Raw genomic sequence first — 18429 nt, forward strand, 5'->3', positions numbered from 1 at the left:
TCACGATGGAGACGTTACTGGGCCCGCTCGAGCAAATCGATGAACAACGGGAGGACCTTGACCATAACCATGGTATTTAAGATATCCGAATAGATAAATGATTAACAAATGCCTATGGACCGATCTAGAAACAAAGCAATGCTAATGTATTTCAAGTATCTTGTATACTTTTTCCAAATCTCATTCTTTTAATTTCTCTTTTAAGGTAGCTACTATCTAGGAGTTAGTTATCATTCCCATGGTTTTCTTTCCATTTACACAAATGTTATATGTATTTGTAAGCAATTTGTAGTATTTGTTGGCAATTTTTGTTTTCTTTGTTCTCTTGTATAATTAAATACAGGAGCGGAGCAATAGTACAGTGAGTAAGGCATTTGCCTTGCACGTGGTTGACCTGGGTTCAATCCCTGGCATCCCATATGGTCCCCCAAGCACCATCAGGAATAATTCTTGAGTGCAGAGCCAGGAGTAACCCCTGAGCATCGCTGAGTGTGACCCAAAAAGAAAAAAAAAGCTTCAATATTACAAAACAAACACTGTCCTCCCGTTGTTCATCGATTTGCTCTAGCGAGCCCAGTAACGTCTCCATTTTGAGACTTGTTGTTACTGTGTTTGGCATATTGAATACGTCATGAGTAGCTTGACAGGCTTTGCTGCGTGGGCAAGATACTCTTGGTAGCTTTGCCGCACAGGTGAGCTACTCTTGGTAGCCTACCGGGCTCTCTAAGAGGGGCAGAGGAATCGAACCTGGCTCGGCCTGGCTGGCTGTGTGCAAGGCAAATGCCCTACCACTGTGCTATCACTCCAGCCCTTCAGTATTACGGTAAAAGGATTCATCCTTGTTGAATTTTTAGCTAGTGATCTTTAACTTGAGGCATTTCTTGAATTCCTATATATGTTTCCATTCTCATTAATAGTTGTTTTGCTTTGTCTTTTGTTAAAGTAATAATTCAGCTATTGTTCACTAGAAATGCTTCTAATAGTGAACTGCTTTGTAGTGAAAACTGTAGTTTTATTTTATTTATCTTTTTCTTTTGTTTGTTCTTTTGCTTTTTGGGTCACACCCGACGATGCACAAGGGTTACTCCTGGCTCTTCACTCAGGAATTACTCCTGGAGGTGCTCGGGGGACCATATGGGATGCTGGGAATTGAACCCGGGTCGGCTGCATGTAAGGCAAACGCCTTACTCTCTGTACTATTGCTCCAGCCCTCATTTATCTTTTTTATCCAGAAATTTAACATTTTTCTTAAATCAGTGCTTTGTGGATTTGAACAGATTTTATGAACTCTCTTAAGAAATTTTTGTTATTTGAGCCAGAGCGAGAGAGGGTTAAGATGCTTGTTTTGTGTGTTGCTCACCCCCAGTTTGATTCTTGGCACTGCAGATCATCTTCCTGTCACCTTCACCTGAGACCCCTGAGCACAAAACCAGGAGTGGGGTTTTTTTTTTGGCTCACCATGCATCCTGAAAAAGGTGCTTAGAGTTATTCGTGGTGATGATGTGGGAACCATGTGCAGTGCCAGGGCTTTAGCCAGGGTCAGCTTTGTTCAGAACAAGCTCTGTATTATTTTTCTAGCTTTCATAATTTTTTTCAGGGGCCACACCTGATAGTGCTAAGAGCTTACTCCTGACTCTGAACTCAGGGATCAGTCCTGGCAGGGTGTAAGGACCATTTGAGGGTGCTGGACATCAAACCTGGATTGGTTGCATGCACGGCAAGATCCTACCTGCTGTACTACTGTTCTGGCCCCTGGCCTTAATCCAACTTTCTGTTTTGTTGGGGGGGTTACACCCAGTGGTACTCAGGATTTATTTCTGGCTCTGTGCTCTGGGACAACTCCTGGCAGGGATTAGGGACCATATGGGATGCCAGGGATTGAACCCAGGTTGTCTGCATGCAAGCCAACACCCTACCCTCTGTACTATTGCTCCATCCTCTGGCCTTAATAATTTTTAAACAAAAAGACGTAAGTAATATACATTTTCTAAGTTACTAATTTTAGTCAGGATACCATTAAAGCTGAGCAGATGGTCATTTGATTATTAGTAGAATGAGTCAAAAGCTAACATCAGGTGGTTCATTTAATGGTGGCAGATGTCTTTATAAAGTCTATAAAGTGAAAGAGCAGTAACTGACTAGGGTAATAATGATATTCTATAGGAAAGAGACAAAGCTCTATGATAGGGAATTAAGTAAGCATAAGGTTTAAACTGGGAAACCATATTTTAGATGTGAATGAATTAGGTGGATGTGAGCAGAAACAAAAAAGCTACTAAGAGATCAGTAAAACATTAATTTTGTTTATTTCATTGCCTTTTATCTTGTTTTATGTTTTCTTTTAAATATCATTTTTGTTTTAAAGTCAATGAATTGCATTCTTCTTAAAGTTCTGTAGTGCTTATCTTTCTTGTGGAGTGGGTTGCTTTATTTACTTTTCCCAGCACTAATCTGTTTCACAGCTGTTCAGTGGCTTTGTTGGCATTTGAACTGTGTGACTCAAAGGACTTCAATGTGCTTTTGTGTGCATTAATGATTTTTTTCTGAGGTATTCTTTAAAACCATTAATTGTGTAAGTTTTTACAACAGGTTATTGTTTAAATTGTTCAATTAAAAGAACAACTATACTTCATTAAGAGCTCACGAATATTGTTAGTGATGGAACCTAGAGATGAAAAATACATGAATAGGGAAATAGCTGAAAACTGGACCTTTTTGTGTGTGTGTGGTGTAAGAGTTTGGATAATTTTTCCCCCTTCTTTTTAGAGTACATACTCTAGATGTACTCTACCACTGAGCTGTACCCTGGTTTTGGATACATTTGTCCTTTGCGTTTCATTAAGTCATTTGAAGAGTTGCACAATGAACAGTGCCTTAGTGGGTGGGCCATCCCTCACTCTCTGAGGAGATTGGATGGGGGTGGGTGGAGTGCAAAGCAGCCTTCTAAGAAGCTAGAATTTGAACACCAGGAACCACATGGAGAGGGGGGTAGGGGAGACGGGAAGGGGGATGGGAAAGGGGAAGGGGGAACAGGAGAAGGGGAGGGGGAGGGGAGAGGGGAGAGGAACGGAGTGTGGGACTGGTTCTGTATTTTTCTTCTTCATACGAGGATATTAATCCTGTGAAAGAGCCCCAATCCTCATCACTTTATTGAAATCTTAACTTGCTGATTATTTTCTGAAGTTTATTGTTTGTGGGTTAAAAGTTGTTAATACCTAGAGATAATTGCTTAATTTGATTGATAATCTTCATGTTTTCATGATAATAAAACTGTTCTTTTTTTTTTTGAGTAAATGTCTGTGGAGAATAGGTTGAAGCTCATCAATGACTTTTTTTTTCCTTTTTGGGTCACACCTGGCGATGCACAGTGGTTCTTCCTGGCTCTGCACTCAGGAATTACCCCTGGCGGTGCTCAGGGGACCATATGGGATGCTGGGAATCGAACCCGGGTCGGCTGCGTGCAAGGCAAATGCCCTACCTGCTGTGCTATTTCTCCAGCCCCTCATCAATGACTTTTGAATGTTTGCAATCTGAAACATATACTTGGGTGGTAAAAGATTGTTTTTTATTTCTCTGGATTGAATCTGTTTCAATTGAAAAAAAAAATCAAGGGGGGCTGGAGAGATAATACAGCGGATAGGGTGCTTGCCTTGCACACGACCGACCCAAGTTTGATCCCCGCATCCCATATGGTCCCCTAAGCACTGCCAGGAGTAATTCCTGAGTGCAGAGCCAGGAGAAACCCTTGAGCACGGCTGAATGTGGCCCTCCAAAAAAAGAAAAATAAAATAAAGGCTAGAAATGGTCACATTAATTTGTATTGGTTAAAATACTCAAAATCTATTATAACTGGAAATTTTGGAATATATTTTATTTTATTGAAAGGCTTTATAAAATGTTGTCCTTTTTGTTTTTGGCCTCACTCAGCTGTGCTTACTCTTGGCTCTGTGCTCAGGGATCACTCTTGGCAGGCCTTAGCCAGCGTATCATCTTTCTGGCCCCCAGATGCTGTATTTTTTTGTGGGGGGAGGTTATACCCGGCGATACATGGGGATACTCTTGGCTCTGCACTTAGGAATTATTCCTGGTGGTGCTTGGGAGACCATATGAGATGCTGGGAATCAGAACCGGGTCAGCCACAGGCAAGGCAAACGCCCTACTTGCTGTGCTGTCGCTCTAGCCCCATGCTGTATTCTTAGTTCTTTCCTCACCCCAGAAAGTAACGTTCAAGTAATGTGAGCATATATCCTTATTTTTACAGGCATTAAACATGATGGAACCATGTGTGATACCTGTCGCCAGCAACCAATCATTGGCATTCGATGGAAATGTGCAGAGTGTACAAATTATGATTTGTGCACAGTTTGTTATCATGGAGATAAACATCACTTAAGGCATCGCTTTTACCGTATTACTACACCAGGAAGTGAACGGTAGGAGAAGTAATTTTTTCTTCAGCCACAATTTCTTGTTTGTGTTCATTTTTTTTAATATTAATTAATCCTAAAAATAGGATTTGGAAATAGTTTCTGACAGCTGGTGTAGAATCGAGAAGTAACAACGAACTAGATGTGGGACAGACCTTACCTTTGCTAACCAGAGGAGAGCTGTGTAATGAAACTATGTGTAGCTCCCACAGATAATCTGGGCTGTTTTTCCTCTGTGATAGAGGGACTTGACACATTCGGAAATGCAAAAGGAGCTCAATAATGTTTATTTTCTTCTATGTATTCTGTTATTTTCTGCTGTTGAATAAATCAAATGCCTATTCATAATTGTAGCTACTAGTGCAAATTTGTTGATTAATAAATAGTAGTCTAAGAAATTTACAAGTTAAGGAAATTTTGATTAACATTGATTATTTTGGATTGTACATAGAGATACACACTAAATTATTTAGGAGCAAAGAGAAGTACTAATTGCAGATGTGTGCAGAAATTTAGATGGTTGAATCTTCTTATGTAGATAGTAGGAACAGGGATCTAGCCAGCCAGAGGGAGGAAGCAGGAACACTAAAAAGTGGACTTTGGTATTAACTTGCTTGGTTTATATCCTGGTCTTGCCACTTAATGGAGTACTTTTGGTTTTTGCTTTTTTTGGGCCACACCTGGCTCTACACTCAGGAATCACTCCTGGCAGTACATGGGGACCATATGGAATGCTGGAGATGGAACCTGGGTCACCCGTGTGCAAGGCAGGCATCTTACCCTCCGTATTATTGCCCTGATCCCTTAATTGAGTAATTTCAAACAAATTGCTTGTTTGTCTTTTGCGTATAATTCTTAAAGTCAGAACTTAATAAAAATATCCTAGAAATGAATAAAAATGCATATTCCCATTAGAAAATTAGAACAAAATAATAAACTTAAGGAATTTTGTTGTTGTATAGTTTGGGCTATACCTGGCTCTTTTCAGGCTACTTCCGAATCTGCAATCAGGGATCACTCCTGGCCGGGCTTGGGAGCAGTATGGTGCCAGGGATTGAGCCTTGTCAGTTGTATGCAAATCAAACACCCCACCTACTGTACTTTCTCTTACGATTCCTACTGAGATTTTAAAATTTCATGAATGAGAAGAATGTGGAAAGAATAAGTAAAAGGGTAGATAAGCATTGGAGATTCAAGCTGGTCTAGATAGATAAGTAGCACTGTCCTCCCATTGTTCATCGATTACTCAGTGGGCACTAGTAACATCTCCATTGTGAAACTTGTTGTTAATTGTTTTTGGCTTATCGAATACGCCACGAAGAGTTTGCCAGGCTCAGCCATGTGAGCGGGATACTCTCGGTAGCTTGCCAGGCTCTCCGAGAGGGACGGAAAAATTGAACCTGGGTCGACTGTGTGCAAGGCAAACTCCCTACCCACTGTGCTATCCTTCCAGCCCAGATAGATAAGTAAACTATCTTTTTCAAGGTCAAAGTATGTAGTATTTTGGAGAAGGTTTAGTATAGTTCAGTTCCAGGCTGCAGTGCACTTTACTTGTCATTCAGTGTTCTAATTTAACAATTGATAATATATAAAAAATATTAACCCACTCACCAGACTGTTAGTATTGGGCCTGCACTTGTTCACGACAATAATTGGCTAAAGCAGAGGAGTACTTGCACCTGGTAAATCATGCTTTTGAGTCTACTGAAGGCCCTGTCATTTACTTTTGTCTTCACAAGTTTGACTTTAAGTGGTAATTGTACATATGTCTTGCTTTGTGCTCTCATATTCTCTTTTTTATATTCTTTTTCATTAAAAAATTAAAATTTATGATTGGCAAGGTAGGGAAACAACCTGATTTGTTTGACAGATGAATGTGTTAGTAATTTGTGGTATGGGCATGTATAAAATGTTTTATTATTTAGTCATAAAATGGCAAATAATAATTTGCCATTTGTGATAACATAAATGTACCTTATGAGCATTAGGCTAACAAATAAATTAGGGGAAAGACAAACTATCTCACTTAGATAACTTATCCAAAAAACACTCATTCATAGAAACAGAACAGAGTGATGGTTTTCAAAGATGGGGGTTATACAGAGTGATGTGTAATTATTAAATGATGATGGAAGTTAAAAGGTACAAACTTATTATAGGCATATAATGTACAGCATAGTGTTTATTGTCAATAAAATTATTGCATATTTGAAAGTTGCTGACAGTAGATTTTAAAAGTCATAAGAAAAAAATTTATTACAATTAAGATTTGACAGATGAGTTAATGAACTTATTGTGATGATTTTCTGATAATAGAAATAAGTTGTTATTCTGTATACCTGAAACTAATGTTACATGTCAGCATGTCATTGATCTTACACAAAATAACTTGTTGCTTATTTTCATATAATTTTGAAAATGAATTATCTTTAGGGTTCTGTTAGAGTCTCGTAGAAAATCTAAGAAGATTACAGCAAGAGGGATCTTTGCGGGTGCCAGAGTGGTTCGCGGTGTAGACTGGCAGTGGGAAGATCAGGATGGAGGAAATGGGCGTAGGGGAAAGGTAATTCTTTTTTCTTACTTTATCACATTCTTCTAGAATTCTATATATTCAGGATATTTTTACTACTTTTAGAGTTAAATTTCTTCCCCCTTTTTTTTGCTCTGGCAGTAACAATTTTACAAATCCTTATTTTAGTCTGGTGAGATAAGACAGTTGGTAAGATGCTTGCCTGCGTGCACCCCGAGGCTCCCTCAGCCCCGCCAGGAGAGATCCTTGAGTGTAGAGGCAGGAGTAAGCCCTAAGCACTGCTTGGTGTGACCCCAAAACTAAATCAAAATTTAAAAAAGTTTTCCTAGAAGAAAAAGAGTTATTCTTGGGTTTATTTATGTTTTGATTTGAGGACACACCCACTGGTGCTCATGGATCCCTGGCTTTGTGCTTGGGGATCTCTGGCTGATGCTTAGTGAACCCTGTTTGCTGCCAGGGATCAAACCTGTGTTAGCCACGTGCAAGGCAGATATCTTCCGTGCTGTGTTATCTCTCCAGCCTTGATTCTTGTTCTTTTGTATATATTTGAATTTCTTGAGAAGATTGTAGGTAGATTTTGTCAATTCTGGCCTCATTTTTCATACCAACTATTTTTTTTGTGATTTTTGTTGCCCATGTAAAACTACAATTTAGCATTTTGCACTAGTATGACTATATGCAGTAGAGCACATGAGCACTGGCAGAATGTGATTTTGTCACCAATGGAAATCACAGGTATTTTCACATTATACTTGTTGCAAATATCTCAAAATATCTTCTTTGAAATTTTAGAAGTTAGTAGACCTGCTTCTAGTTTCCATAGTTTAATCTACTCATGAAATGGACATATATTCCTATAGCACACTTTTAACATCTTTATTTCTTTTGAAATCCTCTGTATTCTGTTGTTTGTGTTTACTATTTGAAACAGTTTCTCTGGGGCCTTTAGACCATTAAAGACGTCAATAGCAAAAGTTATAAAAAATTTCCGCCCCTCTCAGAGAGCCCGGCAAGCTACTGAGAGTATCTCACCCACACGGCAAAGCCTGGCAAGCTACCTGTGACGTATTCGATATGCCAAAAACAGTAACAAGAGGTCTCACAATGGAGACCTGTTACTGGGTCTGCTCGAGCAAATCTATGAACAATGGGAGGACAGTGCTACAGTGCTTTGTTGCCCAGAATTTCTTTGGGCTTACTCCTGGCTCTGTACTCAGGGATAACTTCTGGCTGGCTCAGAGGACCAAACTTTGTTATTTGGGTCAGTCCTTCCTAAGTATTATGACATGTGCTTTGTTTTGGGGGGGGTGATGCTGGGACTCAAACCGTGTCACACACATACTGCTGAGCTATATCCAAAGCTCTTCTAGACATTATTATTATTATTATTATTATTATTATTATTTTGCTTTGCCCTCAACTGGTGATGCTGAGGGCCTCCTCCTGACTCTGGCTCATCATTGCAGGGGAATGAACATAGAGTCCTGCACATGACAGGCGTACCTACCATCTTTAGCTGACCAAAGAGATTTGGTTTGAGCCTTTCTGGGTATTTGGTCAGAGTTCCAATGCTTTATTATATAAATGGGTTTTATAGAATATCTAGTAATTTTTGTGTAATTTGTTTTGCCCACATCTGGGGGCTACTTCTGGCTATCTGCTCAGGGGATCATTCCAGGTGATACTTGGGGGGCCATATGTTTGATTGAATCCTCGTTGGTGCTAGTAAAACAAACACATTAACCCCTTGTACTATTTCTCTGGTTTTAAGAATAGTTTAAAAACTGTTTTTGGGTAAAGGTAAAGGTAAAGGCCCTCCCGTTGATCGTCGATTTGCTCGAGCGGGCCCAGTAACGTCTCCATTGGAGACTTTGTTGTTACTGTGTCTGGCATATCGAATACTCTCGGTAGCTTGCCGGGCTCTCCGAGAGGGGCGGAGGAATCGAACTCGGGTCGGCCATGTTGGCCGCTTGTAAGGCGAACGCCCTACCTGCTGTGCTATAGAAAGATTTAAAATTTTGTATTTGGGCTGAAGCGATAGTTCAGTGGGAAGGGCATTTGCCTTGCACGAGGCTAACATGGGTTCAATTCCCTGGGATTTCATATGGTTCACCGAGCACCGCCAGGAATATTTCCTGAGTGCAGAGCCAAGAGTAACCCCAGAGCATTGCTGAGTCTGACTCAAAAAGCAAAAAATAAATAAAATTTTGCATTTAATTACATGTTTTCTTTTGTTTTTGGGGGAGGGCCATACCCATCAGTGCTCAGGGCTTACTCTTGGATCTGTGCTCAAGGATCACTCCTGGCAGTGTTCTGGGGACCTATTGGGTACAGGGAGTTAAACTGTGTGCAAGCAGGCACTTTACCCCCACTCTGTCCCAATTTAGACATTTCCTGAGGATCTGTTATTAATCACTTAGTTTCCCAATTTAAAATTTCTTTAGTGGTTTGGGCCCAGAGCAACAGTACAGCGGGTAGGGCGCTTACCTTACTACACATAGCCAATCTGTGTACAATCCCTGGCACCCCATAGGTCCTCTGAGCCCAGCTGGGAGTGATTCCTAGTGTAGAGCCAGGAATCAACCCTGAGTAGCACCAGGTGTGGCCTAAAAGTTAAAAGTAATTTTTCTATAGTGGGTTTTAGAAATTTTCTGATTCTTGAAAAACTTACTTTTATAATTAAGTTTAATGTTTGAAATGATACATATTTGGCAAGTGCATTTTTTGATGTTTATTTTGTTGTTTTGAGAGATAGTAAAGCACCTTATGTACTTTACTACCTCTTCACCCCCTCACTTTAATTTTATATGGAATGATCTATTTTTTAATTGTTGTGGATGCTGTAATGGTGGCATGTTGGTACATCCCTGGTGGTACTAGAGATCGTGTGGTTCAGGGGAGTCTAATCCAGGGCCTCATGCGCAAGGCATGTATTTCACCATTTGAACCAGATTTCTAGTCCCTAAAATGATTTGTGGGGGCCCCCGTTGGGCATGTGGAGACCACACTGAAGCTTGCCTGAGAGAAGCTGGTGGTTGGTTCTGTGCTTGGTGCCAGTGGTGCTGTGGCCACCAGGGCTGTGTTCAGTAGTGCTCAGAGCCGTGGTATAGGGGATCCAGCTCTGGGCCCCTGGATACGAGGTGTGAGTGCTCACCCTTTGGGATATCTCCCTTGCACACATGAAATGATTGTCTCCATATTTAAGTAAAATAACGTACTAAAAAATTATTTTCTCAAAAACTTCTTGTAGGTAACAGAAATACAAGACTGGAGTGCATCAAGCCCACATAGTGCAGCATATGTTCTCTGGGATAATGGTGCGAAGAACCTTTACAGAGTTGGCTTTGAGGGGATGGTGAGTACAATAGTCCCTAAGGGAGAAGTGCTGGATAGGTTGAAAAAGAAAATAGATGGAGCCCATATTGTATTTTGTTTGTCACCCTCTGTCAGAATACAAGTATCTGAAATGCTTAGTAAGGCATTGGAGGGAAAGTCTGTAAAGTAGAATCAGCATTTTGTTTTACTTTAATTCTTACAAATTTGCTCTTAGGTAACATTGGTGCATTTTTTTAAAAAAAAGTTTTTTCATCTTTTTTTTTAGGCCACTCTGGCAATGCTCAGGGCTTACTCCTGGCTCTGTGCTTCCTCCTGGAGGGGCTCCGGGGACCATATGTGGTGCTTGGGATTATCTGCTGTGTTACCCTTTGGCACCAGAGGGATAACTTTGTTTTGTATGTTTATTTCTGGGCCTCACCTGGCACTGCTCAGGGGCTTCTCCTAGCTCTGTGCTCAGGGATCACTCCTGGTGTAATGCTAGGGACTAAACTGGGGTTGGCTTAATATAAGGCAAACACCTTAACTATCCCCCTGGCCCCTACTGTTTGGATAGCTTATAGTATATTCGATTTATAGAAACCTGATCCTTAGGAATGTAAGTTGGTGACTTAATCGCTAAAACTCTGTTAAGATTAAGTCATCTATAATTTTAGGAAAATAGAATTTATTATTTTATTTTTAAATTATTATTATTATTTTTTTTTTGCTTTTTGGGTCACACCTGGCGATGCACAGGGGTTGCTCCTGGCTCATGCACTCAGGAATTACTCCTGGCAGTACTTGGGGGACCATGTGGGATGTTGGGAATCAAACCTGGGTCGGCTGCCCGCAAGGCAAACGTCCTACCTGCTGTGCTATCACTCCAGCCCCCATATTTTTAAAAATTTTAAACTCTTCAGGATCTTCTCAAACTTAGACCCTATATGCTGGCAGTCACAAGGCCTTTTCCACCCTCAATGGTCCCCTGGCTCTGCAGCCCAAACCCTGGGCCCTAGAGAGGCAGGAGGTTATATAGCTTCCACGTTCCTGGTCCCCCACAACACTGCATATGGGGCAAATGCACTGGGAGCGCGTTGTCCATCTGCCCCAGGGGATCGTCTCCAGGAACACAGGTATGATTGGCAGGTTTGAGGAGTGGTCACAGAGGGAGCAGGAAAACTGAGAGGGGGACATGGAAATGATGCCCTCGTTTTGTGCCACCCAGCCCCTGTCCACCCTGGCGCAGGCCTCCGGTCCCTCTGCTGCTGCTTTCTGCGGGATACTGGCATGGAAATGGGTGACGACCCTCAGGTCTTGGATTGTTTTTTAAAACTGTATTTGTATTCTAGGCTCTGGTAGCAGACAAAATAATAAATTACAATTTATAATGAAAAATATTAAGCTAAAAACACCTTTCTGTGTTGTCATAGTATGATAATTGAAAAATGATTCACCTGAAAATAGTTTGACTTAAGTGTTTAGGAAAATAATGATAGTATATTTAATGGTATCTTTTTGAGTTTCTTGGATTGTTATAATACAGCCTTCAGTAATTTAATTATATAGTATAATTAAATATTTTATTAAAATCAAAGGTTTTTTTGTTTTGTTTTGTGTTTTGGGCCACACCTAGTGGTGCTCAGGGCTTGCTCCTGGCTTTACACTCAGGGGTCAGTTACTCCTGGTGGGACATGAGGGAATATATGAGGTGCCTGGAATTGACACCAGGTCAGACATATGCAATGCAAGTGACTGCACTTGGCTGTAACTTTATGGGGTAATGTTTATGGTTTTTTTTTCCCCTTAATGTTTTTATGTTTATGATTTTGATATACAAAGTTACTGGGTTTTTACCACCACCAAAGCACCTAATGTCCTCCACCACTGTCCTTATTTCATTCTTGTTCTCCTCTTCCATCCATCCAGCCCTCTGCCCCCTCCTTTTAAAACCTCAGTTATTTTGGTTTTGGTTTTAGGCCGTACCTGGCTGTGTTCAAGGCTGACTCCTTCCTGACCCTGTACTCAGGGATCCCTCCTGGTGGTACTCAGGGGACCATTGGGATGTAGAGTCATTGGCTGCATGTAATAGTACCCTATCTGTTATGCTATAGCTCCAACCCAGATAACCTCAGTTTTATAATCAGAGGCCAAAGGTTTATCACTTAGTACCATCAATTCCCTTCTTTGCAGATGAGTGATACCCAGTAATTGTCCTTTTCTGAGGGTATGTTTTATTTATTTTTTATTAGTGAAACACCATGAGCTACAGTTGTAGGCTTACAAACTTTCGTGCTTGGGTTTCAGTTATACAATGATTGAGTACTCTCCACCCATGCCCATTCTCTACTACCAATGATCCTAGTAGCCCTCCCACCCCCTAACCCCACCCCGCCTCTGTGGCAGGGCATTTCTGAGGGTATGTTTTAAATCAGGAGTAGGGACATCTAGGCAGCAGGTCCATTGAAGGCCCATGAAATCATGAGGTCTGGCTTTACATATGATGGGATAGACGCATAGATTTCTTTTTCGCTGCTCATAGCTCTTTTGCTTGTATAACCTGGACTGTAAGTGATGTTATAAATATCCAAAATGCTTTTGGCAAGAAAAATACTTTCTCATGTGAATTTAAATGAACACTTTTATGTATTTTAAGTATTGAGGTGTACTGAATGGATGGTTTTTCTGGTTTCTTTTCTTTTTAGTCTGATTTGAAGTGTGTCCAGGATGCCAAAGGAGGTTCCTTTTACAGAGATCATTGCCCTGTACTAGGTGAGTTAGCAGACTGCCAAACATTACCAAATAATAGGTCAAACTTCATAAAATCAGAAAAATGTTTAAATTGGACTTAAGTTTTTAAAAGAATCTTTGTTATTTTTAGTTTTAAAGTACTTCCTTTTTAAGTGATTTGTTTGGACTCTGAAAGAGTTGGCATGTTGGGTTCCCTGCTTTTTTAAGCCTCTGTTCTCCCTTGAACGTGTATCTCTGCCTTTCTCTTCTCTGCTGCTTTTTCTTCCAAACTTGTGTTCTTTTTTGAACACTGTTTTCTCTCTTTCCCTTGTCTTCCCTCACATATCTCTAAATTTCTTTCAATAAAAACTTCTTTCCTTAAAAACATTGTGTTCTGAGAATTATGTCATAATTCATGTCATAATTTAAATTTTGTCTTTTGTTTTTTTTGGCCCACACCCAGCAGTGCTAGTGAGCTACTCCTGACTCGGTGCTTATGGGTTGCTCCTGGTGGTGCTTGAGGAACCATTTAGTGCTAGAATTAAATCTGGGCTTTAACTATGTAGGGCATGTACACCAGCTCTTTGAGCTATTTTCACAGCCTCAAACTTTTTTCTTTAAACCACAGACTTACATTATTGGATAATTTTGTGTTAGATAATTAATGTCATGGTTTTTACTGGCAAAGCCAGGCAAGCTACCCGTGACGTATTCGATATGCCAAACACAGTAACAACAAGTCTCAAAATGGAGACGTTACTGGGCCCACTCAAGCAAATCGATGAACAATGGGAGGACAGTGATGATTTTTACATTATTGAGAATATATCTGGTAATTTGGTGCTCTTGGATTCCTTAGAGTTTCAGTAAAGTGGTATTTTAAATTAATTAGATTTTTTTGTTTTGCTTTTAGACCCAGCATTGCTCAGAGCTTAGTTCCTGCTCTGTGCCTAGGAATTATTCCTAGCTGGAATCAGTACCATATGGTGTGCCAGGGATCAAACCTGGGTTGGCTAATTGATGTACTATTACTCCAGTCCCCAAAATGTTTTTTTTTTTTAAATTCAAGAATAGTTACATTAAGCTCTAAAATAATAATGGCTCTTTAAAATTTTATTTTTGATTTTTGATTGAATCACCGTGAATTCTAAAGTTACAAGGTAACTTCCGAGTTTCATATATACAGTGTTCCAGCAGCATGGAACCCGGACCCCTTCACATCCCTTCACCTTTCCACTTCTCCACCTGTGTCCCGAGTTTCCCTTCTGCCCTGAACTCTTCTCTGTGGTATACACTTTTTCTCTGACCATTGTAGTTTGCTTTCCCTGACCTTCACCCCGCCCCTTCTTCACACTCCAAAGGCAGACTTCCTGCTGAAGACCAGTTTTCATGTTTTTCTTTTCTGTTGTCCTAGGGCATTTGAATAACAGTTTTTTTTTCTTTTTGGGTCACACCTAGCGATGCACAGGGGTTACTCCTGACTCTGCGCTCAGGAATTATCCCTGTTTGTGCTCAGGGGACCATATGGGATGCTGGGAATCGAACCCGGGTTGGCCGCGTGCAAGGCAAATGCCCCACCCGCTGTGCTATTGCTCCAGCCCCTTGAATAACAGTTTTAATAAACAAATGAAAATTTATGTATCATTGAAAAGATTAAGAAAACCAAAGCGAATTCATTTTATGAATTAAATAAATGTTGCTAAGATGATAATTTACCGGATTCTTCTGATTAAACTTATCTTTCAGTGAATATTTTCTTGTAAACTCTGCTTGCCTCTTTACAGGTCATTTCGTTTGTCTTTTTGCCAAAATGTACTGTTTCTTGCAGCATATTATTAAAAAAAAAAGAATATAAGTACCTATTTTTTTTATCTTTATGAGATCCATTTATCTTGCTCTCAGAAATTTTTTTCTTAGTGTTTTGTCTATATAAGGAAAGTGTAGAGTATATTACATTCATACTTTGGAACCCACAACATGGTGTATTATGAGAATGATCTATCTTCCAGACCAGCTTTGAAAATAATTTAGGGAGACCTGCCGTGTGATTCATTGTAAGAGTGCCACCTAGTATGTGCATGAGTCCTTAGGGTTAATTCCTGCTCTGCTACCCCTTCCCCCTCAAAAAAAGTAGAGAAGGCAAAGTAGGAAATGGACTTTGAAATAAAGGAAAAACCGTAATAGTCACTTGGAGATTATTAATATAGTGGATAGCATTTTTGTTTGGCTTACTCATGGTGGACTCTAGCATCTCTTTCAGTCCCCAAGTTCTTCCAGGAGTGAGGCTTGATGAATGCAGAGCCAGGAGTAAACCTGAGCACTACAGGGGGTGGCCCAAAACACCCTTCCCTCAAAAGAAGGGGTTCAGCAAAAGTACTAAATATTTCATAGGAAAAAATACCCCCAAACTTCTGAGATTATTCTTTATGTTTGTAGTTCATAAGTTCCCGAACTCTTTTGACTCTCAGACCCTTGATCTTGTCAGGGAAAATAAAAATCACTCGGCACCCCACTGGAAATCTACCTTTAAGTGAAAACCAGAAATCAACGCTCACAATTTCAGCAATACCCTTGTATCGTTCCAGGCCTCCCCAGGGGCTCTTTGAGAAACACTGTTCTTTCATCGACGTGGTAGTTACAAGTCATGTATGCAGAAAAAGTAAATTTGGGCTGTCTGTGTGGTAGTGCTCCTAGTTATCCTTTGTATCCACTGTTGCTAAGGGGCCGTACCAGCCCTCCTGCATTGCAAATCATGTGCTTGGTCTTTGAACCATTTCCTTGGATCAAAAGTGAGTTATTTTTTAATATCTGAAGTGTTGTGATTTGGTAGAATGTTGCATAGTATTTTATAGGTGATAGTCTTGCTCAGTCATTATAGATGATCACATTTCAAATTTTCAGTCTGCTTATTTTGTTTCTTTTGTTAAAGTTCTTAACTTGAATCTATACTTTATATTCCCAACACATTTTGAGATACATTGATAACTAAAATATGTAGAGCATACTCTTGATTAAAAATAATGTTACCATGATGATTTTCTTTTACTTTTGTCAACTCCCTCCCTTTGAAATTGTAGGTGAGCAGAATGGCAACAGGAATCCTGGTGGATTGCAGATCGGTGACCTGGTAAATATAGATCTTGACCTAGAAATTGTACAGTCTTTGCAGCATGGTCATGGAGGATGGACTGATGGCATGTTTGAGACTTTAACTACAACTGGAACTGTTTGTGGAATTGATGAAGATCATGACATTGTTGTACAGTATCCAAGCGGCAATAGGTTGGTAATACAATTTCCAATAAAGTAAAATAATAATGTAGTATATAGAGGAACGAGCCTTAAAGCAATACTATACAATGAAACACTTTTAAAACATTCTTTTAGATGGTAGATAAAATCCCCATAACATATCAGATTGAAAGAAGATGGAGTGAAACCGGTGTTTAAGAGGGGGATGAAAGGGAATAGAGGGGATAGTACAGTTGGTAAGTCATTTTTCTCACGCACCTGACTTGAGTTTGATCCTGGCACTTCATATGGCCCCTGAGCCTTGCCAGGAGTTGTCTCAGCACAGAGCCAGGAGTAAACTTGGAGCACAGTTGGGTGTGGTCAGAAAAAAGGGCATCTATGAAAAATGTGCAACTAATATGTGCAGTCATGTAAGACTGAATATTTTTCCCCTATGATCATTAAGAATAAAAGAATATCTGCTTTCCCTGCTTTTATTTAGCATTGTCTTAGAGAGTCTAGCATGAGCAGTTGGGCAAGAAAAAGAAATGCAGCCGCGAGCTGGTGTTTTAAAACTTAAAACAACAGAAGGTAGTTCTTTTCACAGATGGCATGAATTTATGTATAGAAACACCCAAGAAATTCACAAATTATTAGATCTAATAAATGAGTCCAGCAGAGTTTCAGTATAAGAAAGGCAATTTAGAAAAACTAATTATATTTCTACATACTAGCAATGAGCAATCCTAAAATGAAATTAAAAATAAAATATCTAATATAGCATTACAGAGACTGGGGAGATAGGACAGGGGTTAATACAATGCCTTGTATAGGGATGACCCTGGTTTGATCCTGGGCACTACATATGGTCCCATGAACAATCCCAAGAGTGATCTCTGGACACAGAATCAGGAATAATCCCCGAGCACATATGAGTATGTCTCAAAAAGAAAACAAAACAAACAGACTAAAAATAACATTACAAAACTTAAAATAAGTTTATCCCAGGTTTTGTAAAACTTGTGTATAGAAAAGTATATAGCACTGTTGGAGGAAATAAACACTTCAAACAAATGGAAAGATCCTGTTTATCAGAACATTTTGTACTGTTTAGATTGTGCATTGGTTTCCTTGGGTTGCCTTAGCACATTTTCGTAACCTGAGTGGCTTAAAGCAATCGGAATTTGCTCTTCATTTTTTTTTCAACTTCCCTCCACCAGTGTTCCCAAGTTCCCTCCCATAATCCCTAGCCTGCCATCTTTGACAGGCACATTTTCAAGTTTGGTTGTTGTAGTTTGGATCTCATGTTTTCAATGTTAATGACTCTGTGGTTTGAAGTTGAAGCTCTACTGCTCCTGTACACTATTGGTGTACCGAGGCCCTTGATCCCTGCTCCCCTTTACTTCCCCTCATCTTCCCCTCTTGACTTCTTTCCTTTGTTGTCCTTCTCCTTCCTATTCTATGGGGTAAAGGTGATCTAGGTGTCTCCCCCCAAAATTTATTCTTTTCACTATTCTAGAGACATTCCTTGGTTTTTTAATTGGTAGATGCAGTATTTCATGCTTAAGGGCCCTGTGATGCTGTAATTTATCTAGGCTACCCAGGCAGAATTCACAGGCTTCCAAGGCTTCACCTAGCACTGTTGGGTGGGACGGTTGATATGTGCTGGGGGCTGAACTGGGATCCACATGTACATGGCAAGTATCTTAACTCCTCTACATTCTTTCCAACTCAGAAGCTTTATTCTTTGTATTTTTGGGTCACACGAGGGAAGTGCTCAGGGCTTATTCCTGGTTCTGTACTCAGCCTGGTGGTGCTCAGGGGACCATATGTGATGCCGAAGATTGAACCTAGATCAATTAATTGCATTTAAGGCAAACGCCTTACCTGGTACATTATCTCTCTGGCTCCAGAAGTATTATTGTTATGACGACCAGAAAGTGGAAGCAAGCCACATTGTCTGTCCTTGGATAAATGCAGAACAAAATGTGTTACATGAGTACAATGGAAATATAGTTTGGCTGTCTAAAGAAATGGAGTTCTGAAACATGTTTCAGCATAGATAAATCTTAAAAATACGCGGTCAGGGTCTGAAGAACAAAGTGAAGGAGCGAAGGTGCTTGTCCTGCACATTTCTGCTGTGTATTTTTTTTTGTTGTTGTTGAGAAATCCTTGCTTTATTATTTTTTTTTATCATTT

General features: G+C 40.0%; 1 protein-coding gene across 1 annotated transcript in view; it reads left to right on the plus strand.

Moving 5' to 3' along the window:
• MIB1 (MIB E3 ubiquitin protein ligase 1) overlaps positions 1-18429 on the plus strand; it is a 109929-nt gene that overhangs the window by 14313 nt on the left and 77187 nt on the right. Inside the window, exons 2-6 of the mRNA XM_056137864.1 lie at positions 4262-4433; positions 6861-6990; positions 10208-10312; positions 12975-13041; positions 16077-16281. Coding sequence (XP_055993839.1) covers positions 4262-4433; positions 6861-6990; positions 10208-10312; positions 12975-13041; positions 16077-16281 — 679 coding nt within the window. The remainder of the gene's footprint in view (positions 1-4261; positions 4434-6860; positions 6991-10207; positions 10313-12974; positions 13042-16076; positions 16282-18429) is intronic.

Source organism: Sorex fumeus, unplaced genomic scaffold (assembly GCF_029834395.1).
Source record: "Sorex fumeus unplaced genomic scaffold, SorFum_2.1 ptg000128l, whole genome shotgun sequence".
In the NCBI taxonomy this organism is placed as follows: domain Eukaryota; kingdom Metazoa; phylum Chordata; class Mammalia; order Eulipotyphla; family Soricidae; genus Sorex; species Sorex fumeus.